The 26,834-nt window shown below is 32.6% G+C and overlaps 3 protein-coding genes across 8 annotated transcripts; all 3 read left to right on the top strand.

Moving 5' to 3' along the window:
- Positions 1-2,555: 2,555 nt before the first annotated feature.
- Positions 2,556-12,854, top strand: LOC137820441 (ribonuclease J). Of its 6 annotated transcripts, none has more exons than XM_068624545.1 (17): positions 2,556-2,763; positions 2,839-3,076; positions 3,169-3,292; positions 4,261-4,317; positions 4,623-4,814; positions 4,890-4,967; positions 5,558-5,740; positions 5,834-5,914; positions 7,195-7,260; positions 7,348-7,440; positions 7,713-7,838; positions 8,120-8,233; positions 9,586-9,681; positions 9,768-9,865; positions 9,939-10,339; positions 11,101-11,576; positions 12,417-12,854. In XM_068624545.1, exons 1-17 carry the CDS (start codon positions 2,667-2,669, stop codon positions 12,510-12,512), a joined length of 2,616 nt encoding a protein of 871 aa, XP_068480646.1. In that variant the 5' UTR covers positions 2,556-2,666; the 3' UTR covers positions 12,513-12,854. The 6 variants fall into 6 exon arrangements, with proteins under 6 accessions (XP_068480646.1, XP_090151677.1, XP_090151676.1 ...); XM_068624546.1 differs by having other exon boundaries at positions 2,599-2,763; positions 3,169-3,278; XM_068624544.2 differs by having other exon boundaries at positions 2,590-3,076.
- Positions 12,855-14,052: 1,198 nt separating this feature from the next.
- LOC137822905 (proteasome subunit beta type-5) lies at positions 14,053-17,850 on the top strand. Its single transcript, XM_068627929.1, has 8 exons — positions 14,053-14,183; positions 14,292-14,422; positions 14,594-14,723; positions 14,874-14,980; positions 16,681-16,815; positions 16,897-17,000; positions 17,077-17,177; positions 17,542-17,850. Exons 2-8 carry the CDS (start codon positions 14,309-14,311, stop codon positions 17,667-17,669), a joined length of 819 nt encoding a protein of 272 aa, XP_068484030.1. The 5' UTR covers positions 14,053-14,183; positions 14,292-14,308; the 3' UTR covers positions 17,670-17,850.
- A 7,314-nt stretch (positions 17,851-25,164) lies between these two features.
- Positions 25,165-25,888, top strand: LOC137822698 (uncharacterized). The gene has a single exon (XM_068627643.2). The coding sequence runs from the start codon at positions 25,328-25,330 to the stop codon at positions 25,748-25,750; it is 423 nt and encodes a 140-aa protein (XP_068483744.1). The 5' UTR covers positions 25,165-25,327; the 3' UTR covers positions 25,751-25,888.
- The last annotated feature ends 946 nt before the right edge of the window (positions 25,889-26,834 follow it).

The raw sequence follows: 26,834 nt of genomic DNA, 5'->3' as shown, positions 1-26,834 counted from the left end.
TCTTCTAAGGTAAGGACAATTATTTACGTTTTGCATTTAGCTTATAATGGTGTTGAGCTGTTATTGGTCCTGATATCCGGAAGGTTTCATGTTTGCTTAAAGATGCAAAAATTCAAAAGTGGTTGTTATATACTCCGAATTTAGATATCCAAAAGGTCATTTTCGTGCTTCATTTAAACTTCTGGATGATCATATCTGAAAGTGAGTTATGAGTTCTGATTTTTCATGTCCGGAATGATATGCTGTAAATGGTGTTAAGGATCGGGATCCATAACTCATTTTATGTTTGCTTATAGATCTTGGCATCCGGAAGGTCATTTATGTTGTCCAAGTAAGCTTCCGGATGGCCAAATCCGAAAGTGACATATTAGATTTAGACTTGCATATCTATAACTTTGTGATTAACTTATCGGTATGAATATCCATAAGACAAAGTCTTTTAAATCATTAAGGGCAAAATGAACATTTCATGTAGTGTGTTGGGTACAAATTTGAATTGATGTGGTGCAGGTAGAATCAACCATGGTCGTTTCTTCCTGCACCCCCACAATGTTATGCAAATACAAAATTGTCCCTATTATTTTTTAAAAATCCTAAAATGCACTTAAGACCTATACTATTATTTTCTTCTTGCTTAGTCTCTCAGCAGCGCCGTTCCATTCCTCTCTTAGCGGACTCCATTGTCTCTCCACAGACTTCATTCCTCTCTCAGCGACGCAGTTCCATCTTGCGTTTCTGTTGGTGGGAGAATGGTGGTTTCTCTTGACGGTTCACTGGATAAGAAGGTAAGTAAATTTTTTGGTTTTCGGATCTGCAGTTCCGTTTTCTCTTTGGGTTTTCGTTTTCGAAGTTGATATGTATCATTCCAGAGAATGCAGTCCGATAGTTTTACGGAATAGAGAATCCATATTTGGTTTTTCGCATTGCAGATTATGGAATCCACAAAAATCCCAGATTGGGAAATCAGTAAATCTTTTGGATCCACCAATCCATAATTCAGAATATGCATTCCGGATTCAGAAATCCACAATTCAAAAAAATCATTATAGATCCACCAATCTGTAATAGAAATCAGGCTTCTGGATTCAGCAATTCAGAAATCAATAATTCATGAAAAATTTGCTTTCTGAACACCTCCTTACCCGGAAAACAAAATGATTAACTTTTGGATTGATGAATCCGTAGCACACTCCCAGATCCCGGTTTCCAGTAACCATAAAAACGCCATAACCACCAATGCTCGTAAAAAAAGCTTAATTCTTACCTCTAGATGCAATCTACTCCTCCACCAACGCCTGAGGTGAATGATGAAGATGAACAATGCCAAACAAACTGCACCACAGTGCCCTTTTTCAAATAAAAGGTCAAGACCCTTTCGGGATTTATAAAATTATAGGTGAGCGGTGCAGGAAGAAGAAGCCATCAAGCATTTTGCAATGGGCTTACCGGAGGTTTTTTTAGGCCCAATATCTTTAATAAACTCATAATTATGATTCGTTTAAGAACTTAATATTTAATTAGGAGATATCATTAAGATTTACCTTTGACATTATTTCCTTTCTTTTGAAGTTACTAATATGAGATATGGGATGTTATGTTTTGACAATGTACCGAAAAATTAAAGAGTTCGGCTTGTCCTTTAATTTTTAATTTTTAATTTTGACAGACTAAAGTTGAAAGATTAAAAAACCATCGTGTTCATAAACTAAATCTTAAATATAATTAAAGAAATTTTATGTAGCACACTTTCTTCACCTAAAGAATTTTTCTATATAAGCAAGGGAATTTTTAAATAAAATTAAAAAAGTGAGCAAAATTTATATCAAATATAATTAAGAAAATATATTAAAGTATGAATTTCTTGAATTTTTACGCAAAATTGAATAGTGTAAAATTCACAAAAAATACTATAAAGACTACAAAGTGATTTAGAAAACTCCTTTAATGAATTTGTAGTACAGATGCAGTGTAAATTAATTTAAAATGATTAATATTTATTTCTTAATTATTTGAATTAGTGACAATTATGAAGCTCAGAAACTTTAATGGCGTGTCGGAGTCGGATACTCGTATCGGACACCGACACTCGTATAACACTTATAGGACACATATCCATGAAATGTCAAATTCAAAAAGTATTTGTTGGATTTCTGACAATTTTAGTACAGTTATAATACAATTTTTTAAAAAAATACATTAATTTTTTAAAAATTGAAACTTATTGTATAAATTTTTATTATGATTATAAAAATAAAAAACAAATACATGTGAACCAGTCATGAAAGATATCTTTCTACTTAAAAAAAATAATCTGGAACATATTTGTGCAAATAAATCTTTATTGTCAATTTATATAATTCGTAATTATATAATATATAGATATATATCTCCATATCCAACATTTTAGAGATTATACGTATCTCTGTGTCATACCAGGATCAGGTCAACAAATGATTTGGTGTAAAATAAAACATTAAAAATGCAGTAAAAGAATAAAAAAAAAAAAAAATCTTAGTAAAGATTGAAATTTGCCACACGTGTGGGAAGCAGGTTCCGTGGAAGAGAAGTGGATAAGAAAGATATTTGAGAAAGGTGAGTGAAGGAACGAACAAAACTCCATTTCCCGCTATTCCACCACTCCTTCGAGGTGGAGCTTCTTCCGACCAATGGCCGCTCTCACCTCTCTCTCCCTCTCGCTCCGCCCCCTCTCTCTCCGCCGCAAACCAACGACCTCAATCTCCGCTTCACTTTCTTCACTCCCAGGTACGTCACCACCCAACCAATCCACGTCATTTTCGCATTCACGCTTATCGCACTTCACGCATCGCCTGTTTCCAGGGAGCACCCATGGGTCTACAACGAAAGCGCCTCGGGGAAGAGCCAGGCGAAATGAAGGCCCTAGAAAGAGCATGGAGGACTCGGTTCAACGCAAGATGGAACAGTTTTACGAAGGCTCCGACGGGCCTCCGCTTCGCGTTCTTCCCATTGGCGGTTTGGGGGAGATTGGGATGAACTGCATGCTCGTCGGCAACCATGACCGCTATATCCTCATCGACGCCGGTGTCATGTTTCCAGAGTAAACCCTTCGTCTTCTGTGTGTTACCGTATTTTGCTGCCAAATCAAATTTAGTGACACCACTTCTCTTGGACTGTGCTACGCTTCTTCAGCTATGATGAACTTGGAGTTCAGAAGATTATACCTGACACCACTTTTATAAGAAAGTGGAGCCACAAAATTGAGGCGCTTGTCATAACACACGGTCATGAAGATCATATTGGTGCGTTGCCTTGGGTAATGCTTCCTTCTCTATGCTTATTAATCCAATTAGAGTTTCTTTGGATAAACTGCCTCCCCCTCTGGGAGCAGAAAATAAGAAGAATGAACTCTTCCATGTGTTAAAGCTGGCTTATTCACCGATTAATATGTAAACGTTCTCTTATATTAACCTTTCTAAAGAATGACTTTAAGCCTACCAAGAAGTTTATTTCAATTTTGTCTCTCTCTCTGGAGTGCTATGGAAAAATTTATCCGACTGTGACCCTTAATAATATAAAATATGTTTTACTGAACTGTAGGCCTTGCAACTTGCTAATTACAACTCACAAGGCTGTTTCTGTTCAATTTGTGTAACGTGGTTCTGGACTTCACAGACAATCTACCATCACTTTTCATTTTGGAATTGAATATTTTGCATTTTCTTGGTCATTTTTCTATTCATTCAGTTTAGAGACTATCAGATTATGTGCACATTTATCCCTCTACATCTTCAGTGGTATATCATAGAGTTAGTTGTCCGCACATTCTTTTTAGAGGGGGCATTTTTGTTTCTAAAATAATTTGGAGAGCTCTTTTAAGGTAGTTTGCTTCTTTTTTCCCCTCTTCCTACACTACGAGTATTTCCTACTACAATGAGCTTCCTATTTCTTGAATCTATGTGTAGCAGAGCAACTATTTTTCTATATGGGTATCACGGATACAAGAATAATTACAAGAACAAACAATTACCCTAATTTAGATAATTACAAGGATATGATCTGCCCTATTTACAATAATACTATAATTACATATTTCCTACGCTAGGTTTCAAGATGCCTGCCAAGATATTCATAGTTATTCTTGCTGCAATAAAAATTGATGTTCATTGGTATTAATTTGTTAGTTACTGACAAGGGATTCTAATTAATTATTAATATTTCATAACTATGTTCATTGTTCTTTTCTTATGTCTATTCTTAACTTAATTTACATTGGTTTGTCAGGTCATCCCGGCATTGGATTCCAATACACCAATTTTTTCATCTTCCTTTACAAAGGAGGTATCTGCCAGAAATTTTCTTGAAATAAATCAATTTGTTAATTTGTTCAATTTCTCTGTGGTTGACAATATTAATGCATAGTAAGTGATAAAAGTCAGATCTTAGTGTTAACATTATCATGAAGTTGATTAACTAATGATTTAGTTCTTCATTTTGTGTTATTGTAATTGATATTTGTTATTAATAATAAAAATTTGGTACACTTTCATCATGAAATATTCTTTCAGATCAGATAAAAAAATATTTGTTCTTTGCATTGTTTATTTTGTATGGTCCAGAGAAGATAAAACTTTTCTTTTTAACAGCTTATAAACAAACGTTTGAAGGAACATGGTATTTTTGTTCCATCTAGACTCAAAGTATTTAGAATGAGGAAGAAGTTTGTGGCTGGGCCATTTGAGATAGAACCTATCAGGGTGACCCATTCTATTCCTGATTGTTGTGGACTAGTTCTTCGCTGTTCTGATGGTACTATTCTTCACACTGGGGACTGGAAGGTCAGAATTTTACTTTTATTTCTCGGAGCATTGTCCTTCTATTTTATTTAGCTTAATCTCCTGTTGATTCAATAGATTGATGAGACACCACTAGATGGGAATGTTTTTGATCGTGAAGCTTTAGAGGAACTCTCTAAAGAGGGAGTAACATTGGTAAGTCACTGGATATTTGTTAATTGCTTCTCGATCTTGGTTTTGAATAATTTATCATGAGCTTAGATTTACATTAGGGATTTGAAGACAGAGAGGGACTTGTAATTAACATTTCTGTCGAGGTCAGGTGTATGTATACTTACAATTATGGTTGGTGGTGTTCTCTGAGTAGTGCCTAGATATTAAGCTTAATATGGCTTTCATGGCCAATCCTGGACTTAAAGGATAACATGTTTCCACATTTTCAAAATTTCAAGTTGTATTCCATTGGTAATAGACTTTTTAAATTTAGAATATTATTTTAGTTCAGGGATATTCTTTTCAACATTTTTTTTCTCCCCTTCTACTCAGTATTGTTAGAAAGATATTTTTCCTTTTTTTTTTCTGCTCTGTTGAATTTTGCTATTATATATGTGAAAATGAATAGTATTAAATGTCATGTTAGATGCACATCTGTTTATATTTAATATGATCATACAGACAGTTTTCTTATTTTTTTTTTGTTAGATCAAATATGTATCCCTTCCCTCTTTTTCCTTAAATGTTGACAAAATATAGAAACAATCTTTGCTTTGGACATTACTTTACAGATGATGAGTGATTCAACAAATGTACTCTCACCTGGTAGGACAATCAGTGAATCAGTAGTGGCAGATGCATTGTTGAGACATATTTCAGCTTCTAATGGAAGGGTCATTACCACCCAATTTGCGTCAAATTTACATCGGCTCGGAAGTGTGAAAGCTGCTGCTGATTTAACTGGCAGAAAGTTGGTAATGTTCTCCCTGCCTAGTATACTTAAATGCAATTGGAATTGACTTATTTAGAATGACATAAATATTAAGAGATTTTAACTGTTATATCAGGTATTTGTTGGCATGTCCTTAAGGACATATTTAGATGCAGCTTGGAAGGATGGAAAGGCACCAATTGATCCATCCACTCTGGTATTAAATGTTTGGACTTTGCTGTTGTTGAAATTAGAGAACTCGTAGTTGAAAGAAAAGAGAGAGATTGAGAAATTGCATTCTGTTAGTCATATTTTTTATATCTTCAATTAAAGAGATCAGTTATATACTACTATAGATAAAGAGTACAAGGGAAGCTAATACACTTATGCTGACGTGAATGAAACTAGTCAGCTTTCAAAGCTTGAGAGAATAACTCTATTACTCTAATAAGAGCTGCACAATTCTGCCTAACTTGTAAGGACATATTTAGATGCAGCTTGGAAGGATGGAAAGGCACCAATTGATCCATCCACTCTGGTATTAAATGTTTGGACTTTGCTGTTGTTGAAATTAGAGAACTCGTAGTTGAAAGAAAAGAGAGAGATTGAGAAATTGCATTCTGTTAGTCATTTTTTTTATATCTTCAATTGAAGAGATCAGTTATATACTACTATAGATAAAGAGTACAAGGGAGGCTAATACACTTATGCTGACGTGAATGAAACTAGTCAGCTTTCAAAGCTTGAGAGAATAACTCTCTATTACTCTAATAAGAGCTGCACAATTCTGCCTAACTTGTAAGAGATTGATTGCAGCACCGTAAATACAGTGCTGATCAGCATTTTTATTAACTAGGTTGTTAGCAGAAAGTCAGTGAAAGTATGTTTTGCCTATTTTAGAGGTTGTAGGCCTAATGCTGATCAACTTGATTTGTTAATTTGATATTTGAAGAAATTCATTGCAAGAAGATTAATCATCACTTTTGAATTTTGTATATTTATTGAGAGCTTCCACCTGGTCATAGTGTTTGTGTTTTATCTTTGATGAGCTACTTGGTCCTCCCTCCTTTATCAGTGAATTCAAAACTCATCTTTCAGAATATGCACTTTTGGACTCTCAAGACTAGTAGACTTTCATTTCATGTTAGATGGTTTGTTACAATTATTAATATTATTCTTGGGCTTTGTTTTACTTTACCAGCTTGAACATTACGGCAAGTGAATTTTTTGTCATACATCAGTCATAACATTTTTGTTAGAATTCTCTGGAAGTATTTATTGGCCACTTTAATAACTTGTGAGCCAATAACTATTTGTTTGACTGTAGGAATCTAATTCGTTTCCATGCTGTTTGTATAATTGCGTCTTGTTTATTCATTATTTGTGTTTCTAAATTTATATTGAAAACTATTAATCTTTTTATCCTTGTATTTATAACAGCTTTTGTGAGTCTCATGTCTCTTGCCCTGCATTTCATTATTTCTAATTATACATAAGGTGAAAGCAGAGGATATTGATGCTTATGCTCCAAAGGATCTGCTAATTGTAACAACAGGTTCTCAAGTACGTTATTTCAATATCCTTAAAGGATTGGCTAATTTCATGAATTATAAACATTGACATGACCATATATATGTACTGATGTGTCAGGCAGAACCTCGTGCTGCCTTGAACCTTGCATCATTTGGAAGTAGTCATGCTTTCAAACTAACCAAGGAAGATCTTGTTTTGTATTCCGCTAAGGTATGACAAAATATTGTATTATTTATTTGTTTTTATTACTTTATCTAAAGGCCAAGATATTTGTAGTCTACCTGTTTCAAGCGAATAGATATTAGTATTTGAAACATAGTATAATTTTTTTACCCAACCCATTCTAGTAACCATGTTGGATTTTTCTGCATGACCTTTCTCTTGTGCCAATATCTTATTTATTTTTACTGTAAGAATACATTATTTTTTACCGACAAACAAGCTTGTGTGTTTTGTGCTCTGATTTTAAATTAAAATGCTAGGTTATCCCTGGTAACGAATCTCGTGTGATGAAAATGCTAAACCGTGTATCAGAGATTGGATCAACTATAGTTATGGGAAAAAATGAAGGTCTGCACACATCTGGTCATGCATATCGTGGAGAATTGGTAATTTTTTTTTATTGCATGTCAATATTTCTTTGTTCCTTTTATTTTCTTTTTTCAAATTTAGGGGACCAAAACTGGATTCACCCCAAATTTCCAAGACTAAAAACATATTGAGTCTTCTCGTTATATCTTTTATTCCTGGTTAGATATCCAGATTGATATTTCACAAATCACAAGAATTAGCAGACCTTGTCAACTAGTTATTTTGTTTTGTTGCCTTTTCAGTTTACTCATTCATTTAATGAGTCTTCTAATACGATTTCCATATTTTTTTTTTGCAGGAAGAAGTACTTAGAATAGTGAAGCCACAACATTTTCTTCCCATCCATGGAGAACTTTTGTTTCTGAAGGAACATGAATTACTAGGAAAATCAACTGGCATTCGCCACACTGCTGTGAGTCATTTGCTTCTGTTAAGATGTTGTGATTAAATACAGAAGAGATTAGTGACTTATAACAGTGAGATATATATGTTAAAATACCACTTTGGTCCTTGGTCTTTTAGTAAAACTCATTTTGGTCCTTTATTTTTTAAAAGTTTCATTGTGATCATTTTTGTTTGCAAAAGTACCTAAGTGATCCTTTCCATCAGCCAAAAGGTTACGCTTTTAGTATTAAAATAATTAATTAATATACTGGCTGTTTTAACCACTATTATAATAAATCTATTACATTAAAATTAAAAGATTTTAGCCTATAAACATTTTAAAGTAGCGAAGATTAAAAACTGTTACTATAATAATTGTATTTTATTAAAAACCAATAGCAATTTAAATCAGCTTCATCAACCCACATCAAATTTCAATCAGTCTAAACAAATGTCACAGGTGCATACAAAAATATCTCATACTCCAGCACCAATACCAAGCCAGTAGCGACAATAATTCAACACAAAATCAAGTGGTATTTCAATGGCATTAAATCAATAATTTCCATATAATCAATTAAAACATTTATTTGTTACTTCCTTCACCCTTCCCTAACCAGAATCATTTGATCCATAGCGCCTGCAGATTACATGTGAACTAAGAGAATTGTCGGAAGAAAAGGAAAGCAAGGACAAGAAAAAAAAAATAGTTGCTGGAAGCCTCATGTGCCACTGAAAAGGCTTTTCTGACTGCTGTGGGCTGTGGTGTTTTCTTGCTCCTCTAACCTTTCTTTCTCTTTTCATACCCTACATTTCTTCCCATTTTTCTCTTGCTCCACTAACTCATCCCCTTCCCCCTCTTCTTCCTTAGACTTGCTGCCATGGAGGATCACTGCAACAGCGACACTGCAACTAGCCCCTCTCTTCCCTGTTTTTCCCCCTTGCTCACCCCAGTTGTGGTGATCCCATCCTCATCACTATTGCATCCCCCTATGTCTTGCTCACCTTCTCTTTTTTGTCCCTCTTCTCTTCCCCCTTTCATTCTCCTTTCTTTTTCTCTTCATGTAGTCAAGAAAACCACTACATGTGCCACACTGCTATTGTGATTAGCGTTCTTGATGGAGGCTAGAGCACATGATGATGTGAATTATTTAGGGTTCCCATATGCTTTCCTTTGCAGAATGTTGAGTTATTGGGGTCAGACTTTCAAAATGTAAAGAACCAAAATGAAAATTTTGAAAGATAAATGACATTTTTTTTTTACTAAAAAGACAAGGGACCAAAAGAGTATTTTTAGCCAGATATATATTGATATATATTGATATATCATATGTCTTGTTATATAGCATGTTGAACTAATTGATGAGCTTTATGCACCAGGTCATTAAGAATGGAGAGATGCTTGGTGTTACACATTTGAGAAATAGAAAAGTCCTTTCTAATGGTTTCATTTCCCTAGGAAAAGAGAATTTACAGGTTGGCAGCCATCTGTACTCTGTTGGCTCTCTAGTGAAATTATTTAATAACTTATGTTTAGTTTCTGGTTTCCTTTTTTCACGCAGTTGAAATATAGTGATGGAGATAGAGCATTTGGTACATCAACTGAACTCTTCATTGATGAAAGAATGAGAATCGCTTTAGATGGCATCATTGTTACTAGGTAGATCTTTCAGGTTTTAAATTAAAAAAGAAGTATGCCATGTTAAGTGACATCTTAATATTTATCTTTTCAGCATGGAAATATTTCGCCCTAAAAGTTTAGGTAGTTTGGCTCCGAATACCTTAAAAGGGAAAATAAGGATTACCACAAGATGCTTATGGCTCGACAAAGGGAAGCTGATGGATGCACTCTACAAATCTGCCCATGCCGCTCTTTCAAGCTGCCCTGTAAATAGTCCTCTGGCTCACATAGAAAGAACTGTGTCTGAGGTATTAAGAAAGATGGTGAGGAAGTATAGTGGTAAACGACCTGAAGTTATTTCCATTGCCATAGAAAATCCTGCATCCGCTATTACTGATGAGATAAACACAAAATTGTCTGGCAAAACCCATGCGGGTCTTGGAATATCAACATCAAAAAGAGCAGTGGATAGACATGAGAGAGGAAATCAGCCCACCTCACTGCAAGTTACAGGTAACATCAATGTACATTTGAGGAATACATATAGAACTGTGGAGATATGGTTGGTTTGCTTTTGTGCCTGTATTCACATTTTATTAAATATGTGACATCAAGTGTATGTTTTCGTGACTCTTGAATCTCCCTGAGTCGAAGGGTTTGTCTATATCTAGTCTAGATGACTGTTGCTTTCATGGCTGGGGGAGCATGGCAGCATCTCTAGTTGAGAATAAAGTATCTCGTGGCTAATGTCTTTCTTTATTATTGACATCTGACACTCAGTTTCTTACATTTAACTTATTTATTGTTTGTGAAGCTTATGGGAGCTTTTTTTATATATACCTAGCCAATCATGGTTTTTCACTCTAGAAGTTTCCTTCTCAACGAATCCAATATAAGGTCAATTTAATTGTCTAAATAAGTTTTGATTGCTCTGAAGTTGGCTACTTTTTCTTGTGAATCTTGATATAATGGATTCATGTTGTTCCAATGAGCAAGCAATTGAAAAAATGAATGTTTTGGACTGCACTTGTTCTTAAATGGACGAGACTGTAAGTTTTTTCATGAATCAGATGCTTTTGTTGTTTGACTTTTAGTAAAAGGACATCAGAATGCAATGGAAATGCATGGGGTTTATAGACAATCTATCTGACTCTGCAGTTTTACACGCCTAGGATGGAGTTATATGACTTCTAACATGTATTTCTTCTGGTGCAATGTTTTTATGCTTATGCCTTTCATGTTTATTCTTATGTGTTTTCTATTATTTGGTACAGATGATAGTATTGATAATGTAAGTGGAGCTGAGGGTTATTTATCTGAGGAAGACAACACTGCAAGTGGAGCTGATGGTGATATATCCGAGTCAGAGGATTCAGATGAATTTTGGAAACAATTCATTACACCATTACCCGTTGAGAAGCCATTTGGTGCTGACAATGCTTATGATTCACAAAAGGAGCATGAGTCCAATCTGAAGAAAGGTGATTCTAAGAACACTGATGAAGCCAAGTCTGAAGAAACGTCTACCTCTGAACCCAAGTCTTCAAAATCAGTAAAGAGAAATAAATGGAAAACTGATGAAGTTAAGAAGCTGATTGGTATCCGTGAGGAACTACATGACAGATTTCAAATTGTGAAGGGTAGGATGGCCCTCTGGGAAGAGATATCTCAAAAACTGTCTGCTGATGGGATCAGCAGAAGTCCTGGACAGTGCAAATCTTTGTGGACATCTTTGGTACTTAAATATGAGGTGTGTTTTTTTTTTTTTTTTGTTAATATTATAAAGAAAACTGTTCAGCCACTTAAAACCATCCTCAATTGGTAGACTACTTTTTATGATTATGATTCATGCGTTTAATACTAATTCATGAAATTTTCACCCACATAACAATGTGACGTTAAAGGAAGCCTCTGTTCATGTGAAATAAAGAATTTAATTTCTTATTCTAATTGCCACTTTTTTTTATTAATAATTCGAACGACATTTTGTTTAACCTGTTTACAACTTTCTGAAATCTGAATGTTAAGATAACTTATTCAAAATATTCACATCATAGGCACCAATCTACTTTGCCTTTTATGGGATTATGATTTTGTCGAATTTTCTTTTCTTGTGTAAGATCCTTTTACACTTTTTTGTTTTGTGAGGTTTTCTTTCACCCTTTTAGTTGTCAGACTACCCTCCCTACAAGGGTTACAGGTAGGATGAAAATTTTGTCATAAATTCGTGTCTCGTGTGAATTGTGATAGTAAATATCTACTGTACCCTTTTATCATCGTTGGCAAAAGAAAATTACCCAGTTTTTGTTTTAATGAATTCATCGTATCTGAAAGAATAGGTTAAAAGAAACAGGATTCCTTCTTTCATTGGTCTCTCTTTTCATGTTAGTTACATTCATTAACATAGATACTAAACTCGTTCTGTGAATGAAACCTCCTTACATTTCATATCTTGGTATTAGTTATAATAGAAGGGGTCATATTCAGCTTTAATACAAGTTACAATAGAACAGTACAACTCAAAATAATAATAAATGCAATTTAGATAGCTACTATATCAAAAACTAACTAAATTTTGTATTTTAAGCAGGGGATCAAGAATGAGAAGGATAGCAAGAAAAGTTGGCCATATATAGAGGACATGGAAAGGATAATGTCTGATAAAGAAGCTCCTGCAACAAAATGATTGGAAATATGGTGGATACTGGACAGGATAAGAAATGTTTGAGAGCCATCTACTACAATTGTTGATCAGTTTGAGCATGGTGAATGGAACGATAATCCATGGCTTCCATGACATCGAAGATCCATAGTGTTTTAAGGGCTGAGGGTTAGGCAACATAAAAGGGGTTGGCTTTCAAACTGACACGGGAATATCTGGGTATAGGGGACGATTTATTACCCATCTGAAAGGCCTGTCTCCTTTTTTATTTGTCAAATATATATCTTATAATTATCTTTTATTATTTTTGTTGGTGGCACATATTGGGTGCCAAAGCAGCAATGGAAGTGTTTGCATTTTTGCCTATTGAACAGTGAAAAAAAGTGTTGATGCTTTTACCTTCATGTGCCAACTTAAATTCCCAGGCTTATATAAACTGAAAAAAAGTTCAAAATAGAAAGTGGAAACTGGGTCAAAAGGATCTGAACCATATTTTAAAAGAAAAAGGTCTTGTTTCGTTTTGAAGTTGAGTATCATGGTTCTACGAAAAACCAGGTCTGTTGGGGCAAGCATTGAATCATTGATGACATTTAAATCTTTTTAGTTGAACTAAACAGGTTGGTTGTACAGAAAGTAAAAGGGAATAAAATAATTATATATTAAATTATATAAACATTGCTAATAAAAAATATAAAATAAGAGTAAATTGATATTTTAACTACACAATCAAAATTTTCTCTTTCCATCCAAATTGACGCATTGAAATAGTGGTGGGGTGTCTTTTTTTATTGTTTCTTGTTTTATTTATTTTTTCTGACTATTTTCCTTCTTTACTCGTTTCAAACATGGTATTCGACAGGAGAACAGGCTTGTTTAGGAGGGAAAAAATAAAGGATTGTGACCAAATAGTATTGCATTGTACTTTCGAGCTATATATTTGTTGCAATTGAATTTGACGTCATTTTATTATAAGTCATTTTTTAAACTTGTATTCAATATTTTACACATTCAGTTGAATAACTAAACATTCTAATAAAACGAAAGAAAAAAAAGATCGAAATAAATAATCACTATTTGAGCATATAATGAAATAATTAAAAAAAAAAACATTTTTACTCTTGACCTAAAATCCATTCTTTCTTTCACACACTATCTCCTCTTGCCTCAAAAGGATTTCTCTTGACAAGGTAAACCCTTTTTCCAAACTATGGTTTTGTGCCTGTTGAATTTTTAATAACTGTTGTTGAGGTTTTTTACTATAAACATGTGTCAACGATTATAGTAATTCAGAGGAAGCAAAATAATTTGTACAATATAATCTTTTTATATTATTAATTAATAAGAAACACTATTACTTTTATGTCTTGTATATTTATTTTAAAAATCAATAAATTTATCATATAATAGTTAGTGATTAGATGTAGTGTTAGCCTATTTTACAATATTAGTCTTCAATCTGTAATTTTCTAAGAAAAAATGGAGGGGGGGGGGGGGGTAAAAAGTAAGAAAAGAACTTCACAAAGAATGGGCCATTAGAAAAGGAGCAGGTACATCTGGGCCGATCGGGCCCAAATAAGTCCTGCCTTTTTCCTCAAGACAACACAACACTGAAAACAGCGTCGTTCTACTTTTTCCCTCATTGCTTCAAACTCAACAATTGAGATCTCACTGCAATTGCTTCTTCTACTAGAGAAGGTGCCAAAAATGTTCTTAAAATTTGCGTTTCGTTTTTTATATCTCCCCATTTTATATGTCCATCTATTTATTTATGTTATCATGATTTTAAGGTTTGTTTTCGTTTAGGTCACTAATCTTCCATCATGAAGCTCGATACCACTGGTCTTGAATCGTTTCCCTCACTGCTTGCACCTCAAAGCGACGTCGTTGGAGCACTCTCCGCCGCTCCATCCTTCGACCTTCCGAATTCCAATGATGTGAGTACTCAGATTTTGAAACTGTTAAAAAATCTGACTGAAAAATTGTTTCTGAAATTGCTGGGAATGAAAATTGAAAGCTGGCTAGGGTTTAAATTGTAATTGAGAAGGGTTGAAGGGTGATGGTTTTAACTGATGTGTTTGCGTATTGTGTGTGTATGGTGGTGATAGTTCGATGGGTTCTTGAAAGAGGCTATTCAGATGGTGAAGCCCGCGAAGGGTACCACGACTCTTGCTTTTATTTTTAAGGAGGGTGTCATGGTAGCTGCCGATTCTCGAGCTAGCATGGGAGGATACATATGTGAGTGTTTGTTAAATCTAATTGCATTTTCACAGTTCGTTGTTCCTTTGGCTAAGATGGATTTTCTGTTACTTGCTTTGAATTAAATGATCGGCTTTCTCTATTTTCGGTTGCGTAAATTCTTGAATTTTGAGTGTTGGTTGTCTCCAGCATCGCAGTCTGTGAAGAAGATTATTGAAATCAATCCGTACATGCTGGGGACTATGGCTGGAGGTGCTGCTGATTGTCAGTTTTGGCACAGGAATCTCGGGATCAAGGTAATATATGCAACCTTGAACCGTCTGTCTCGCATGTTTGCTTCTGTTTGTTCTTTACTTTTATTTTTAGACCAGTCTCCTACTGAGTTTCTATTCTGGTCTCCTTACAGTTTTGTTATTGATATTGTTGTTGCTGTTATAGTGAAGTGGGTAACATGTACCTTCTTTTTGAATTATATTTATATTCATTTAATATTAATTGTGCATAGGCAGCATTTAGCCTGTGTTTGGTTTGGCATGCAAGTATGGAGCAAAAGAAAGTGGGTGGAATGGAATGGATATTGAACGATGGGAGGGTAGTCTGCTCTGTTGTTGGGAAGAGAAGGATAAGAAAAATAATTATGTATTGGTTGGAAACAATAAAAATGGTTGGGAAGAAAATTCTGCTAGTTAAATTCAGACAACTCTTTTATTTAAGTTGAAATTATTTAGAAGGATGGTTATGTAATTTAGAGATATCCTAAACTCTTAATTCTAATTTTCTCTTGTTCTTTTTTTTACCATGTATGAGATGTAGATAGAATAATTTATTGGGTGCAATTGCCTAAGCAAAACATTTCTAGTTGTCCGAGCGATGTGATATAGCTTTCACATCTAATTTTTATTTACCTTGTCAATAATTTTGTTTTCCTTCAACCTATATCAACTTTAATTTATGATGTGCTTGGTCAGCATGTTTGAATATGTTTTGCTGATCAGGCTACTGTATTTTATTATTATTAATTATTAATATATATGTACATCAGTGTGAAAGCTTTCATTACTTTTTCTTATTAATAACATCTAAAACTGGATATGCTGGTCCTTGGAATGTTACATAATTGACATTGATTTTTTGGATCGGTTGATTTTGGATATATTAAGTTTCACTCCTCTTTGGTTGAACTGGTAATGAATTCAGATTGGCTAAACTGCATAACTGATCATATATCAAGGCAGTTCTTGCCAAAACTTTAGCAGGCTAGTATTCTTGTTGACATCAAAGCATTAGCTTGTACTCCCTTTTTTATAAATTTCCATTAGATTCCTTGTGGTTGTAATCTCTATATACATTTTTTCCTTTTTGATTTTGGGCACACAGTTTGATTCATAGTTAATGACATAGTTACAAACTTCTTGTATGCATAATTCATCCATCTTTAGGTCCTTGAATTATAAATCCATGATGGTAAAGACTGATGGAGATCGACATCACTCCAGGAAAGTCAATGATATTACTGAATTTCAACTAGAGAAATACTGAAGGCGGAGGATAATGCCTCCTAAACTCTGATAAGTACCTAGGGAATGCGCAGAGGCATGCTCTGCCCAACCTTACAGCCCAAGAGGCTTGTTAAAAACTGCCCTCCCTTCTTCCGCTTAACTGATGACCTCCTCCTACATGTATATACATATAACCCATTTCTGCTTATCTAACTTGCCAAGTCAGCAAGATCTTTAAGCCTTTCCCCATTCTGTGATTTTGTATTCCTTCTGATACAAGCCTTCCAGATTGTGGACACTTGGCTTGGGTCATTAATAAGCTGGAGCTCCTCCACTAACAGAACTTAGCCTAACAGAATATCTGAATGACTGGTTCATATAAACTTAAAGTTGTGTGGTTATCTTTTGGTTTTTGTTTTCCAAGATATGATCTTTTACCCCTTCATGTTTATGAAGTTGCAAATGTATTTTCTAATCTTTTCCATATTTTTTCGTAGTGTCGTTTGCATGAGTTGGCGAATAAAAGGAGAATTTCAGTAACAGGAGCCTCGAAGCTACTTGCCAATATTCTATACTCTTATCGTGGAATGGGGTTATCAGTTGGTACCATGATTGCTGGATGGGATGAGACGGTAATTCACTTGTCAAATTACTGAACAACATTATGCTCAGTTAGTCGAATAGTTACTTACAACAGTGAATCTCTCTTTTAGGGACCTGGTCTATATTATGTTGATAGTGAAGGAGGAAGACTTAAAGGCACCAGATTCTCTGTTGGATCTGGTTCCCCATATGCTTATGGTGTATTGGACAGCGGGTTCGTTAAAATTTGTATTAACTATCTCTTATAAATCTCCTGTCAATTTTTTTTGACAATTTCCTTGTTATACTAGGTACCGATATGACTTGTCGGTTGAGGAGGCAGCTGAACTTGCTCGACGAGCAATTTATCATGCAACATTTCGTGATGGGGCCAGTGGTGGAGTTGCTAGCGGTATCTTTCTTTCTTCCCCCATTATATACTGGCTTCTAGATCTGATTATGACATTTTTTTTGCCATCCTCTTCCTCACCGGCAAGAAAATAGTATTTACACTAACAAATGCGTTGTAACTAAATTGAATATAACCTCTCCACACTAGCCCATTTTGCTAGAGACCAACTGCTCATGAATCATGATCACCCAAAACATAATGTGCATTATTATATCCACTTAAGTGAACAATCGAAATAATCCATGGTCTCGAACTTAGTCGGGTGAAATATGAATACGATAATTTTAGATGCATAATTTATATTTATAAATGTGAAGGCACAAAATCTGTATTTTACTAACTTGGAGATTTATTTGATTTTTAGTGTACTATGTGGGACCAAATGGATGGAAGAAATTGTCTGGTGATGATGTTGGTGAACTGCATTACCATTACTACCCAGTAACCCCAAGCACAGTTGAACAAGAAATGGTTGAGGCACCTGGAGCATGATAAATTAACTCGTAGAGGCCTTTTTTAAATTTCCTTTGCTTGCCAAGAAGCTTATTTTGAATCGATTGCATGAAACTTGAGTAAAATTTGACATTAGTTTGATATATACAAGTGCTGTACTATGATGATGTGTTTTAAGATCAAGTCAATACTTGGCATTGAAAATGCAGATTAGAGGCAATGTGGCGTGGTTTAAACGAGTAAAGCGCGTGAGACGTGAAAGTTGTACCAGAAATTTGCTAAGGAGAATTATTGTTCTAGGTTTTCCATTGGTTAATAAGGTTGCAAAAAAAATAAAATTAACCTTCATGACATGACGTGAATCGTGACAAGTAAATGTCAATCACAGGCGATAATGAAGAATCGTATGAATTATTTTAACAGTATGGCAAGATAAGTTTCAACACATCTTGTATTACCATATAATTCATGCCATAAATTACAATGTAGATGTTAAATTTTAGCACATTCTGGAAGTCTTCGAAGTTATGTTTGATAATCTATAATCATTTTAGTATGTTTGTTTGAACTTTCTTTCCAAAACAAAGCTTTTTAATGTAATAATTATTTGTCATGATTTTTATTACGTTCGTGACAATATTAAAAAACAAAAACGAAAAATAGTAGTTGCATCTCATAAAAAGCAGAAAAATATATATTTAAAAAGACAGATACTTTTTATACAAGAAACAATTAAAATAAATTATTTTTAAGTGATTACTATTTTTTAAATATAAAAACAGACCCATTATAGTTTCAAATATATATATTCACATTGCGGAATGGTATAAATTTTGGAGTTGAAAACTTTTGTATTAGAAAAATTAAGTTTATGGTAAAAAAATTTGCTCTTAATTTGAAATAAATTTTAATTATTAACAAAAAATATCATATTATTTCAACATAAATTAATATTAATTTTATTCAAAGTTGATTTTTCAATTGCATATTCCTATACTATACCCATTAGATATTTTAAAAACGTGTATGTACGTCTTGGTGAGATTGCCTTTTTGAAAATACATAATTCATTTATTGGACTATTCTAATGTATATGAAGGCAAAAGGTTGACTTTCATTTCAGCTATATTCATCATTATATAAAATTGAAAATTATTTTATAAATTTAATGATATAAAAAAAGTTCTTATTTAGAAAAAGTGGATAGTATAAGGTTTAGGATTAATATGGACCACCATGTTAGATAATCAAACCATGATTATATTTTTTTCAATTTGAATTGTTTTCATTTTAGCCTTCTAAGAAAGGCATTTTAGATAAATATTCTATCATTAATATATAAAATTACAAAGTAATTTATAAATTTAATTATATAAAATCTAATTCTTTATGTATAAACAGTGGACTTATGGACCACCATGTTAGATAGTCAATTATAGATCATATTTTTCTTTTAATTTGAACTTTTAAATGTCATGTAACAATGTATCTTTATTAGGATATTGATGAGAGGTGCTCAAGAATTTTAACTTTATGAAAGTGCAAAGACAAAAAAAACTTTTTATTATTGGAGAAATGAAATGTCAACAGGAAAAAACCTTTAGAGTTTCATAAAAAAATATTGCTTTCCTTAGTTTGAAAGAAACAACCATAAACGAATGTTATATAAAAAAAAACATGGAAAGAACAAATTTGGAGTGATATGATATTTGGGAGGAAATTTAAAAGTTATTTTAAAAGTGTAAAATGTAAGTTTACAAATTTATTCTTGTTATTAAAAATATTTGAATAATGAATTATGATATTTATTTTTTTAGATTTGAGTTAATTAATTTTTTCTAATATATAAATATCCATAATTACTTGTATTTTTAATAAAAAAATTAAAAATATATATAAAAGAAAATAATCTTGTGTTAAATTCAAATAAATTTGTTAAATATATTAAGATTTATGAAAATAATATTTATTATTTTATATAACTATATATCTTTTGTTGAAATTAAAATTTTATTTTATTATTTTCACTTTTTGTAATTATATATTGTCATTAATAGTATAATTAAATATTTTGAAATTGTTGAATAATTTTATCTAATATTTAATTTTATATATTGTATATATAATTATAATAATAATAAAATAATTAATATTATTAATAATTTGAATAATTTATATATTTTAAAAATAATGTACAATTTAAACATAGTGATACGATAAGATTTGCATATTTCCATATATATTAAGAAATATTAACTAACAACATAAAAAAATTGTATTTTATTTTTGATGTATCATTTTTTTTATTTCAATTTGTATCCAATAATACAAATAAAATAAAATAACAACCTTCGCTTATCATTAATAAACATTGAATGAACATGAAATAGTCAGTGACTAGAATACGCAATAGATAAAGTCATTACATTAGAATTCCAAATGGAGATACCTGATGTTGTGTCATGGAAATTTTAAAAAAATTACAAACACAATAATGTCCAATAACACATTAAATTTATGTTACAATCAAAATAAGTTTAACATAAAAATATAATAATAACACACAAAAAATACAATCAAGTTCTTCACTGCCTTCAAGTTGATGAAGTGTATCTTCGATTCAACCCAAACGTGTGTTGATAGTGTTGATATCCAACCTCATGCTTGACATATTTTCCTGTATATTTTTAATTCACCCCCAATTTGTGTTAACATCGCCAAATCATGGGAGATTTCGGGTTGAGGATGATCGCCTGCAACATGTTCTTGTGGTAATGGAATGTCTTTGTGTTTATTGTTCATATTCGTCGCCTGGCCTTCCAAGTTGTCACACACCATTGACCTCAAAGATATTCATTTTCTTCATGATTTTTTTCTTAAAGAAGTTATTCCACCCTAACGTGATTGATGACTCTCCCATCAAGTTCATGCCACAACAACATGAGGTGTGTGATTAAACAGCCATACGAAATAGGCATATCATTGTCACGACATTTTATCATGTGTTGCATTATATAATAAGGCAAGTTAATCATTACATTACTTTTCAACACCATAATATGAAAACATCTTCATGAACCAGTTAGAAGAAGTTGTTCCCCCGAGGACATAACATATGCACCCATGTGTAATGAATTAGTTTGTCGTTCATAATCAAACTACCTATGTTTTGATCGTTCACCTCTTCTCTTGTCATGGTTAATAGGGCTTGTTGATGATCAAAATGTATGTCCTCATGGATCGTACCAGGGGTTAACAACAGACCATCATATTTCATATTCGTCACGTTCATTCAATCCCTATGTCTAATTATAATCTCGTGTGTACCGATCTGAGTAGCAAGGTATCGAATTGCCTACTATTTTGTCCAAACTTGTTCTTGTACAATATAAACATGTGACTGTCCAAACCAAAGAAACTAATGATGCCCCTCACAAGGAAGTGGTTGGTGTTACAAAGAAGAAAAAAATTGCGTTCGTAATGTATGGGTGGTGAAAGTTGAGAGAGCTACTATTGAACTTGACACCCTTGTTGAAGTTGTTTTTTTACTAGGTGGATAGTGGATCTGATAGACCTTTGGTACCGTTATACTAAAAGCTACTAAGATATCTAGGTTAGAGCTACAATTATACTAAGACTAAGGAAACTAGAGTATATTAAGAATAATAAAACTAGGGTAACCAAATTCTTCTCTCCTCTCATTCATAATGATTTCAGACCTAAAATAGGAATTAAATGGGCCAACTTGGGCCTTTACAAAGTTTAAGAGTGGGCTTGATGGATCGTGGTGTAACATTACCATCCTCTTGATAAATCACTTTGTCGTCAAAGTGAATCCTTGGTTCCAATTAGGTTGTTGGGGTCTCGTTAGGCCTTAGTTGCGTGCGACATTAGCGGTGTTAGAGACCAAAGGGGTGTGTCTTCAAATTGGGTCGTTGGGGTAGGCCTTAGCTGCATGCACACATTGGCAGTTTCTTCCTGCACCCCCGCAATTTTATAAATCTTGAAACTGACCTTCACCTTTTATTTGAAATCGGGATCTGGGAGTGTGTTACGGATTCATCAATCCATAAGTGAATCATGTTGCTTCCCGGATGAGGGAGTTCTGGAAGAAAACTTTGCATAAATTGTTGATTTCCGGATTGCTGAATCTGAAAGCCTAATTTCTATTACAGATTGGTGGATCCGGAATGATTTTTTTCAATTATGGATTTTTGAATCCATAATGCATATTTTGAATTATGGATTGATGGATTCGGAATGGTTTTTTTAATTATGGGTGTTCCGCATTTTTTTTAATTTTGGATTAACACTTCATGTACTATTGGAAGCATCAATCCAGGAGGTTACTAGACGCGCCAAACCGAAATTTTACCGGAAGCGCCAATCCAAAAATTTACCAAATTTCGTAATCCAAAATGCAAAAAAATAAATGTACAATTTTTATATAGGGACAATTTTGTCTTTGCACAACATTATGGGGGTGCAGGAATAAAAATGTAGATGTGCAAGAAGAAACTGCCACGCACATTAGTGTTGGCTGCAAAGGGGGGTATCTTCAAATGGTTGATTCTCCCCGCACCCAATCAATTCAAACTAGCACCCAATTGTGCATGCGAAATGACTAAAAGGCCCTTAATAAAATGGAAATTAGGTTAACTGAAATGGTCACCCAATCACAACACCTAACCCCCTTCGTGCATTTTTTTGTTCGCATTTCTTCTCTGAGGCAGTAGGCAGCGGAACTCACTTCAAACACGCAGTGGTCACTGAGGCATCGTGTGTGAGGGAGTTCGACAATGACAGAGAAGCGACCGAAGAAGATACGACACAGACAATTTTAACATTCCCTGTGTGTTTCGGATAGGTTTAGGCATAAGTGATTTTTGTTTTGGATGTGTGTTATCTAGAAGTGTGATTTTATGTTGCGGATGTCTTTGTCTGAAAGGTTTTTTGTATTAATTAATTCCGGATATTAATATTCGTATTTACTGCAGATGAAGGGATCCAGAAGGTTTTTTTGCAATGGTTTTTTATGATCATTGATGTTCCTTCTATTCCTTAAAATTTGTGTTATAATATTAGGGCACTTAGCAATATGATATTTTTTATTTGTTCTTTTATACTATATCTATTCCATTTTATATTTGATTGGATGTTATTTTTATGGATAGTAAGATGGTGAAGACTATAGGTGGAGGAACTTCTAATTCGGACCGTGTGCGACCAACTGCATCGGTGAGAAGAAGGCAGGTGTGTTAGAATTGATGGCTTAAACAAGAGGGGGGGTAAATTGTTTATCAAAGATTTTCGTAAAGATTGAATAAAAATGAACCTTTATCAAACAATCACAGATAATCAATTAAGGTAAGTAATCAAACAATGATAAAGAAACAGATATCAGAATTTTAATCGGTTAAAAATATGTTTTAACCGGTTATTTATATCAATAGCAAAAGTAGAATTAAAACAAACATTAGATAATGTTCTTTTGTTTGCCTTCTTGTATTTATTTATTTATTTATTTTATTTAAACTCTCAATATAGTTGATTAACCTACTCTTTAGAATTTTTTTATTTATATTTTTTTCCGCATGAATTTAGTCTAGTCTTCCATATTTTTGTGTTTGTATTTTTTAGATTTATGTTATTTATCACAACGTCTTCCCTAACATGAATTTTGTTAAAAAAAATATATACTGAGATAAAAAAATTATTAGTTAGGGTTGTTAGTTTTTATTTTTATTCTAAATTTTATATTAAAAATTTCGATAATCATTTCATCAATTCATTCATTTTAAAAATCTAATCATTTAACCGTTATACTTTTAGATTCATTATTATTGATAAAAAGTTATTCTTTTCTTTCTAATTTGTTCTCAGAAAAATTAAGGTTTTTTTTATCTCAGTCCAACTAATGAATTCATTGAAAGTAAGATTATTTTAACGAAGTTATTATATTTATTTTTATTCTTAATATGTGTGAAACAAATTTTAAATATAATAATTAAAATGGAAAGAGCCACTTTCATGGCATTAATTAACTATGAGATTGGAAAGTGAAATGAGAAATCTCATTTCAAATCAATATTAGGTGTAAATAAGATAGGTAGAAAAAGAAAATCCATTAAAATTGATGAAATAGACTTTTTAATGGTTCCATGTCTACAAAATTAATAACAAGGTTAAAAGTGCAACATTGGTGAACTCAAAACATTTGATAGTGGTTAGGTAGTGAGTGGCAAGTGATGGCAATGGAGGACCAAATATGGCTATTCTATATGCTACCATTTCTCCATCTTTTCAACAAAAGAAACATATCAATTTATAAATCACTCTAAATTTAGGTTGTGTTACACTTTTATATAAACTTTATAAAAGAAATAAGAACTTATAAGTTAAAAATTAAATTCAGTATAAGTTAAAAGTAAAAATTTATAAGTTTTTTTGCAAATGTATAAATTAATTTTAATTTGTAAAAAAAAAGAGTTGGTATAGGAATTGTTCCTAAGTCATTGTTTGATAATGAGAGACAAAGAATAGAATAAAAGGAGGTGATCGTTGATTCCTTGTTTTTTACTTCAATTTCTAAATCGCGTTTTGTTTTATTCATTCAACGGTCAAAATAATAAACGAGGTGCGGTGATCCCGTGTGCCTGCCCACTGTACAAACATGTCAGATATCATTAACATATGACAACAAAAGTTATCTCATAACCTATAGATAAGTACTTTTATTAGAAGATAATTAAAAATTTAAGTTTTATATAAAAAAAATTATTGAGTTAAGGATAGATTTAAAATTCATGAGTTTAAATAAACTCTAAAAAAATCATTTTAAAACAAAAAAATAATTAGTTAATATAGTAACTAAATTAAAAATTATTTTAGAAACTAAAAAAAAATTAGTTTGTAAATTAGTTTTTATTTTTTATAAATAATTTTTAAATTAATCTTTAATTAGCTATCAAGGTTTTTTTTACCAAATTTAAAAAATATTTATCAATAATAAAAATTAATTCAGAAATCAAATTTTTTTTAGTATTTTAAATGATTTCTAATTTAGTTATTGTAGAAACTAATTATTTTGTCTCTAAAATTAATTTATATTTAATAATTTTTTTTGAAAATTTTGATTCATAAAACTAAATTTAAAAAAAAGCAATTTTTCTTAAAAAAGTTATTATTAAAATAAAAGTATTGTAAGAGGAGATGTTTTAAAAATAATGGGGGCATAATAAAGTAAGAAAGTTTAATAAGGTGAAATATATATTATAACGGATCTATGAGAATGAAATTATTGTTTTAGTACGGAAAATAGACACGTTGCTCCCATCAATGCGGAAGCGGTTTACCGTTTATTGCGGCTTCCGCGTTAATAGTGTGTATCAAATTTCAATTCCAATTTTTCAAGTGTTTTATTTATTATGACATTAATTAATTGTAGTTGGTCCACCTATAATGTCCTGCCACGTACTCTTATCGTGGCCTCCATGTTGTTCTTAAACAATTATTGTGTTTTGAAAATTGGAACACTCTGGGCAACTTCCTAGGTTTCTTAGAAGTTATCTTCTACAAGCTCTTAAACCGACATCAAAACATTTATATAAGACATGTCTCATGTTTTATACTTACCATTTAGTTTCCATTTTTAGTGTACTTTGTAGCAGTTTTTGGTCCAAGGAGTGTAGTGTGAGATGGGGCAGCACGTTGGTTTTGAGGATGTTCTGAGATACTTTGATGAAGATGGGGATGGAAAGGTTTCACCTTCGGAGCTGAAGCAGGGGTTGGGGATGATGGGTGGGGAGCTTCTGATGAAAGAGGCTGAGATGGCAATTGCAGCTTTGGATTCTGATGGAGATGGGTTGCTGAGTTTGGAGGATTTTGTTGCTCTCATGGAAAGTGGGGGAGAGGAGCAGAAGTTGAAGGACTTGAAGGTGGCTTTTGAGATGTATGACAGTGAAGGGTGTGGTTTTATAACCCCAAAGAGCTTGAAGAGGATGCTTAAGAAGATGGGTGAGTCCAAAACCCTTGATGACTGCAAAGCAATGATCAAACAGTTTGATTTGAATGGGGATGGCTTGCTCAGCTTTGAAGAATTCAGAATCATGATGCAGTGAGTTTCTGTATATGTTGCTTCGTTCTGTATAGTTGAGTTAAGTTGAGTTGAGTTAAGTTGAGTTCATTGATTTATTTGTACATCATTTGTATATCTCTAATGGTATATTTAACAGTGGCCAATTATTTATTGATTTCTACCCAACTCTTATATCAATAATCATTCAAACTTTTTGTGTTGTTGTGTTAATGGTGTGCATTTATTTGAACAAAAGACAAATTAAATTATTTCTAACACAAGCAAGATGTTGTGTGTAATGCTTTGGATTAAGAAGTTATTTGAGTCTTTGGAGATATAATGCTTTCAACAATTACCAATGCAACTGCTATTATTTAAGGTCAAGTTTAACTCCAAATACGTTAAGTTCTGATATAGGAATGATAAGGTATTTCAATCTTCTTGCTTTGCCGAAATAGTTTAGCTTTCAGTACCTTTATCGCATATTCAAATATTATTATTTAGCAAAAAATAGAGTATAAAATATAAAAGTGAAAATTTTATTAGATAGTATAGTAAGTGTTTTGGGTGTTGTGCTATCAAATACATAATGTGGGAAATTTAAGGTTAAATTGTTTAAATATAACTCCAGCTTGACTTTTGACAGAAACTTGACAATTTTAACTAATCTCTTGATTGAGCCGGATTAGTTTAGTCTGAAACGAAATCTTAACACGTAGTAAGTCATATCCATGTAAAAAAAAAAAACTTTTGTTGTTGGCGGTTTCTTCCAACACCCATAGGTTTTTGCAGCACCCATTAATAATTATGCAACTACATTCTTTCCTTTAGATAAAAAATAATTAAATCTTAAAATCTCACCTAAATTTTTCAATCTACTCTTTTTAGGGTTTAGGGTTTACTTTTTTTTTTTTATTGTATAAAGAGTTTGTGAGTATTTTATAATGTGTTTGTAGTTGTGTGATAGAAAAAGTTAATTTTTCAGATATATTTCACTCTTCTTCTGTTGCACTAATTTTTTTCCTACTCAGATTACATACTCTGAATTTATTTATTTTTAGAAAAACACATTTTGTATTACATAATTTATTATTTTTAAAAAATCATATTACATAATTCATAAGTAT

Source organism: Phaseolus vulgaris, chromosome 9, assembly GCF_051622355.1.
Source record: "Phaseolus vulgaris cultivar YP4 chromosome 9, ASM5162235v1, whole genome shotgun sequence".
Taxonomy (NCBI): Eukaryota; Viridiplantae; Streptophyta; class Magnoliopsida; order Fabales; family Fabaceae; genus Phaseolus; species Phaseolus vulgaris.
Note: the sequence above shows the minus strand (reverse complement) of the source record. Positions and strands in the feature narration are given on the sequence as shown.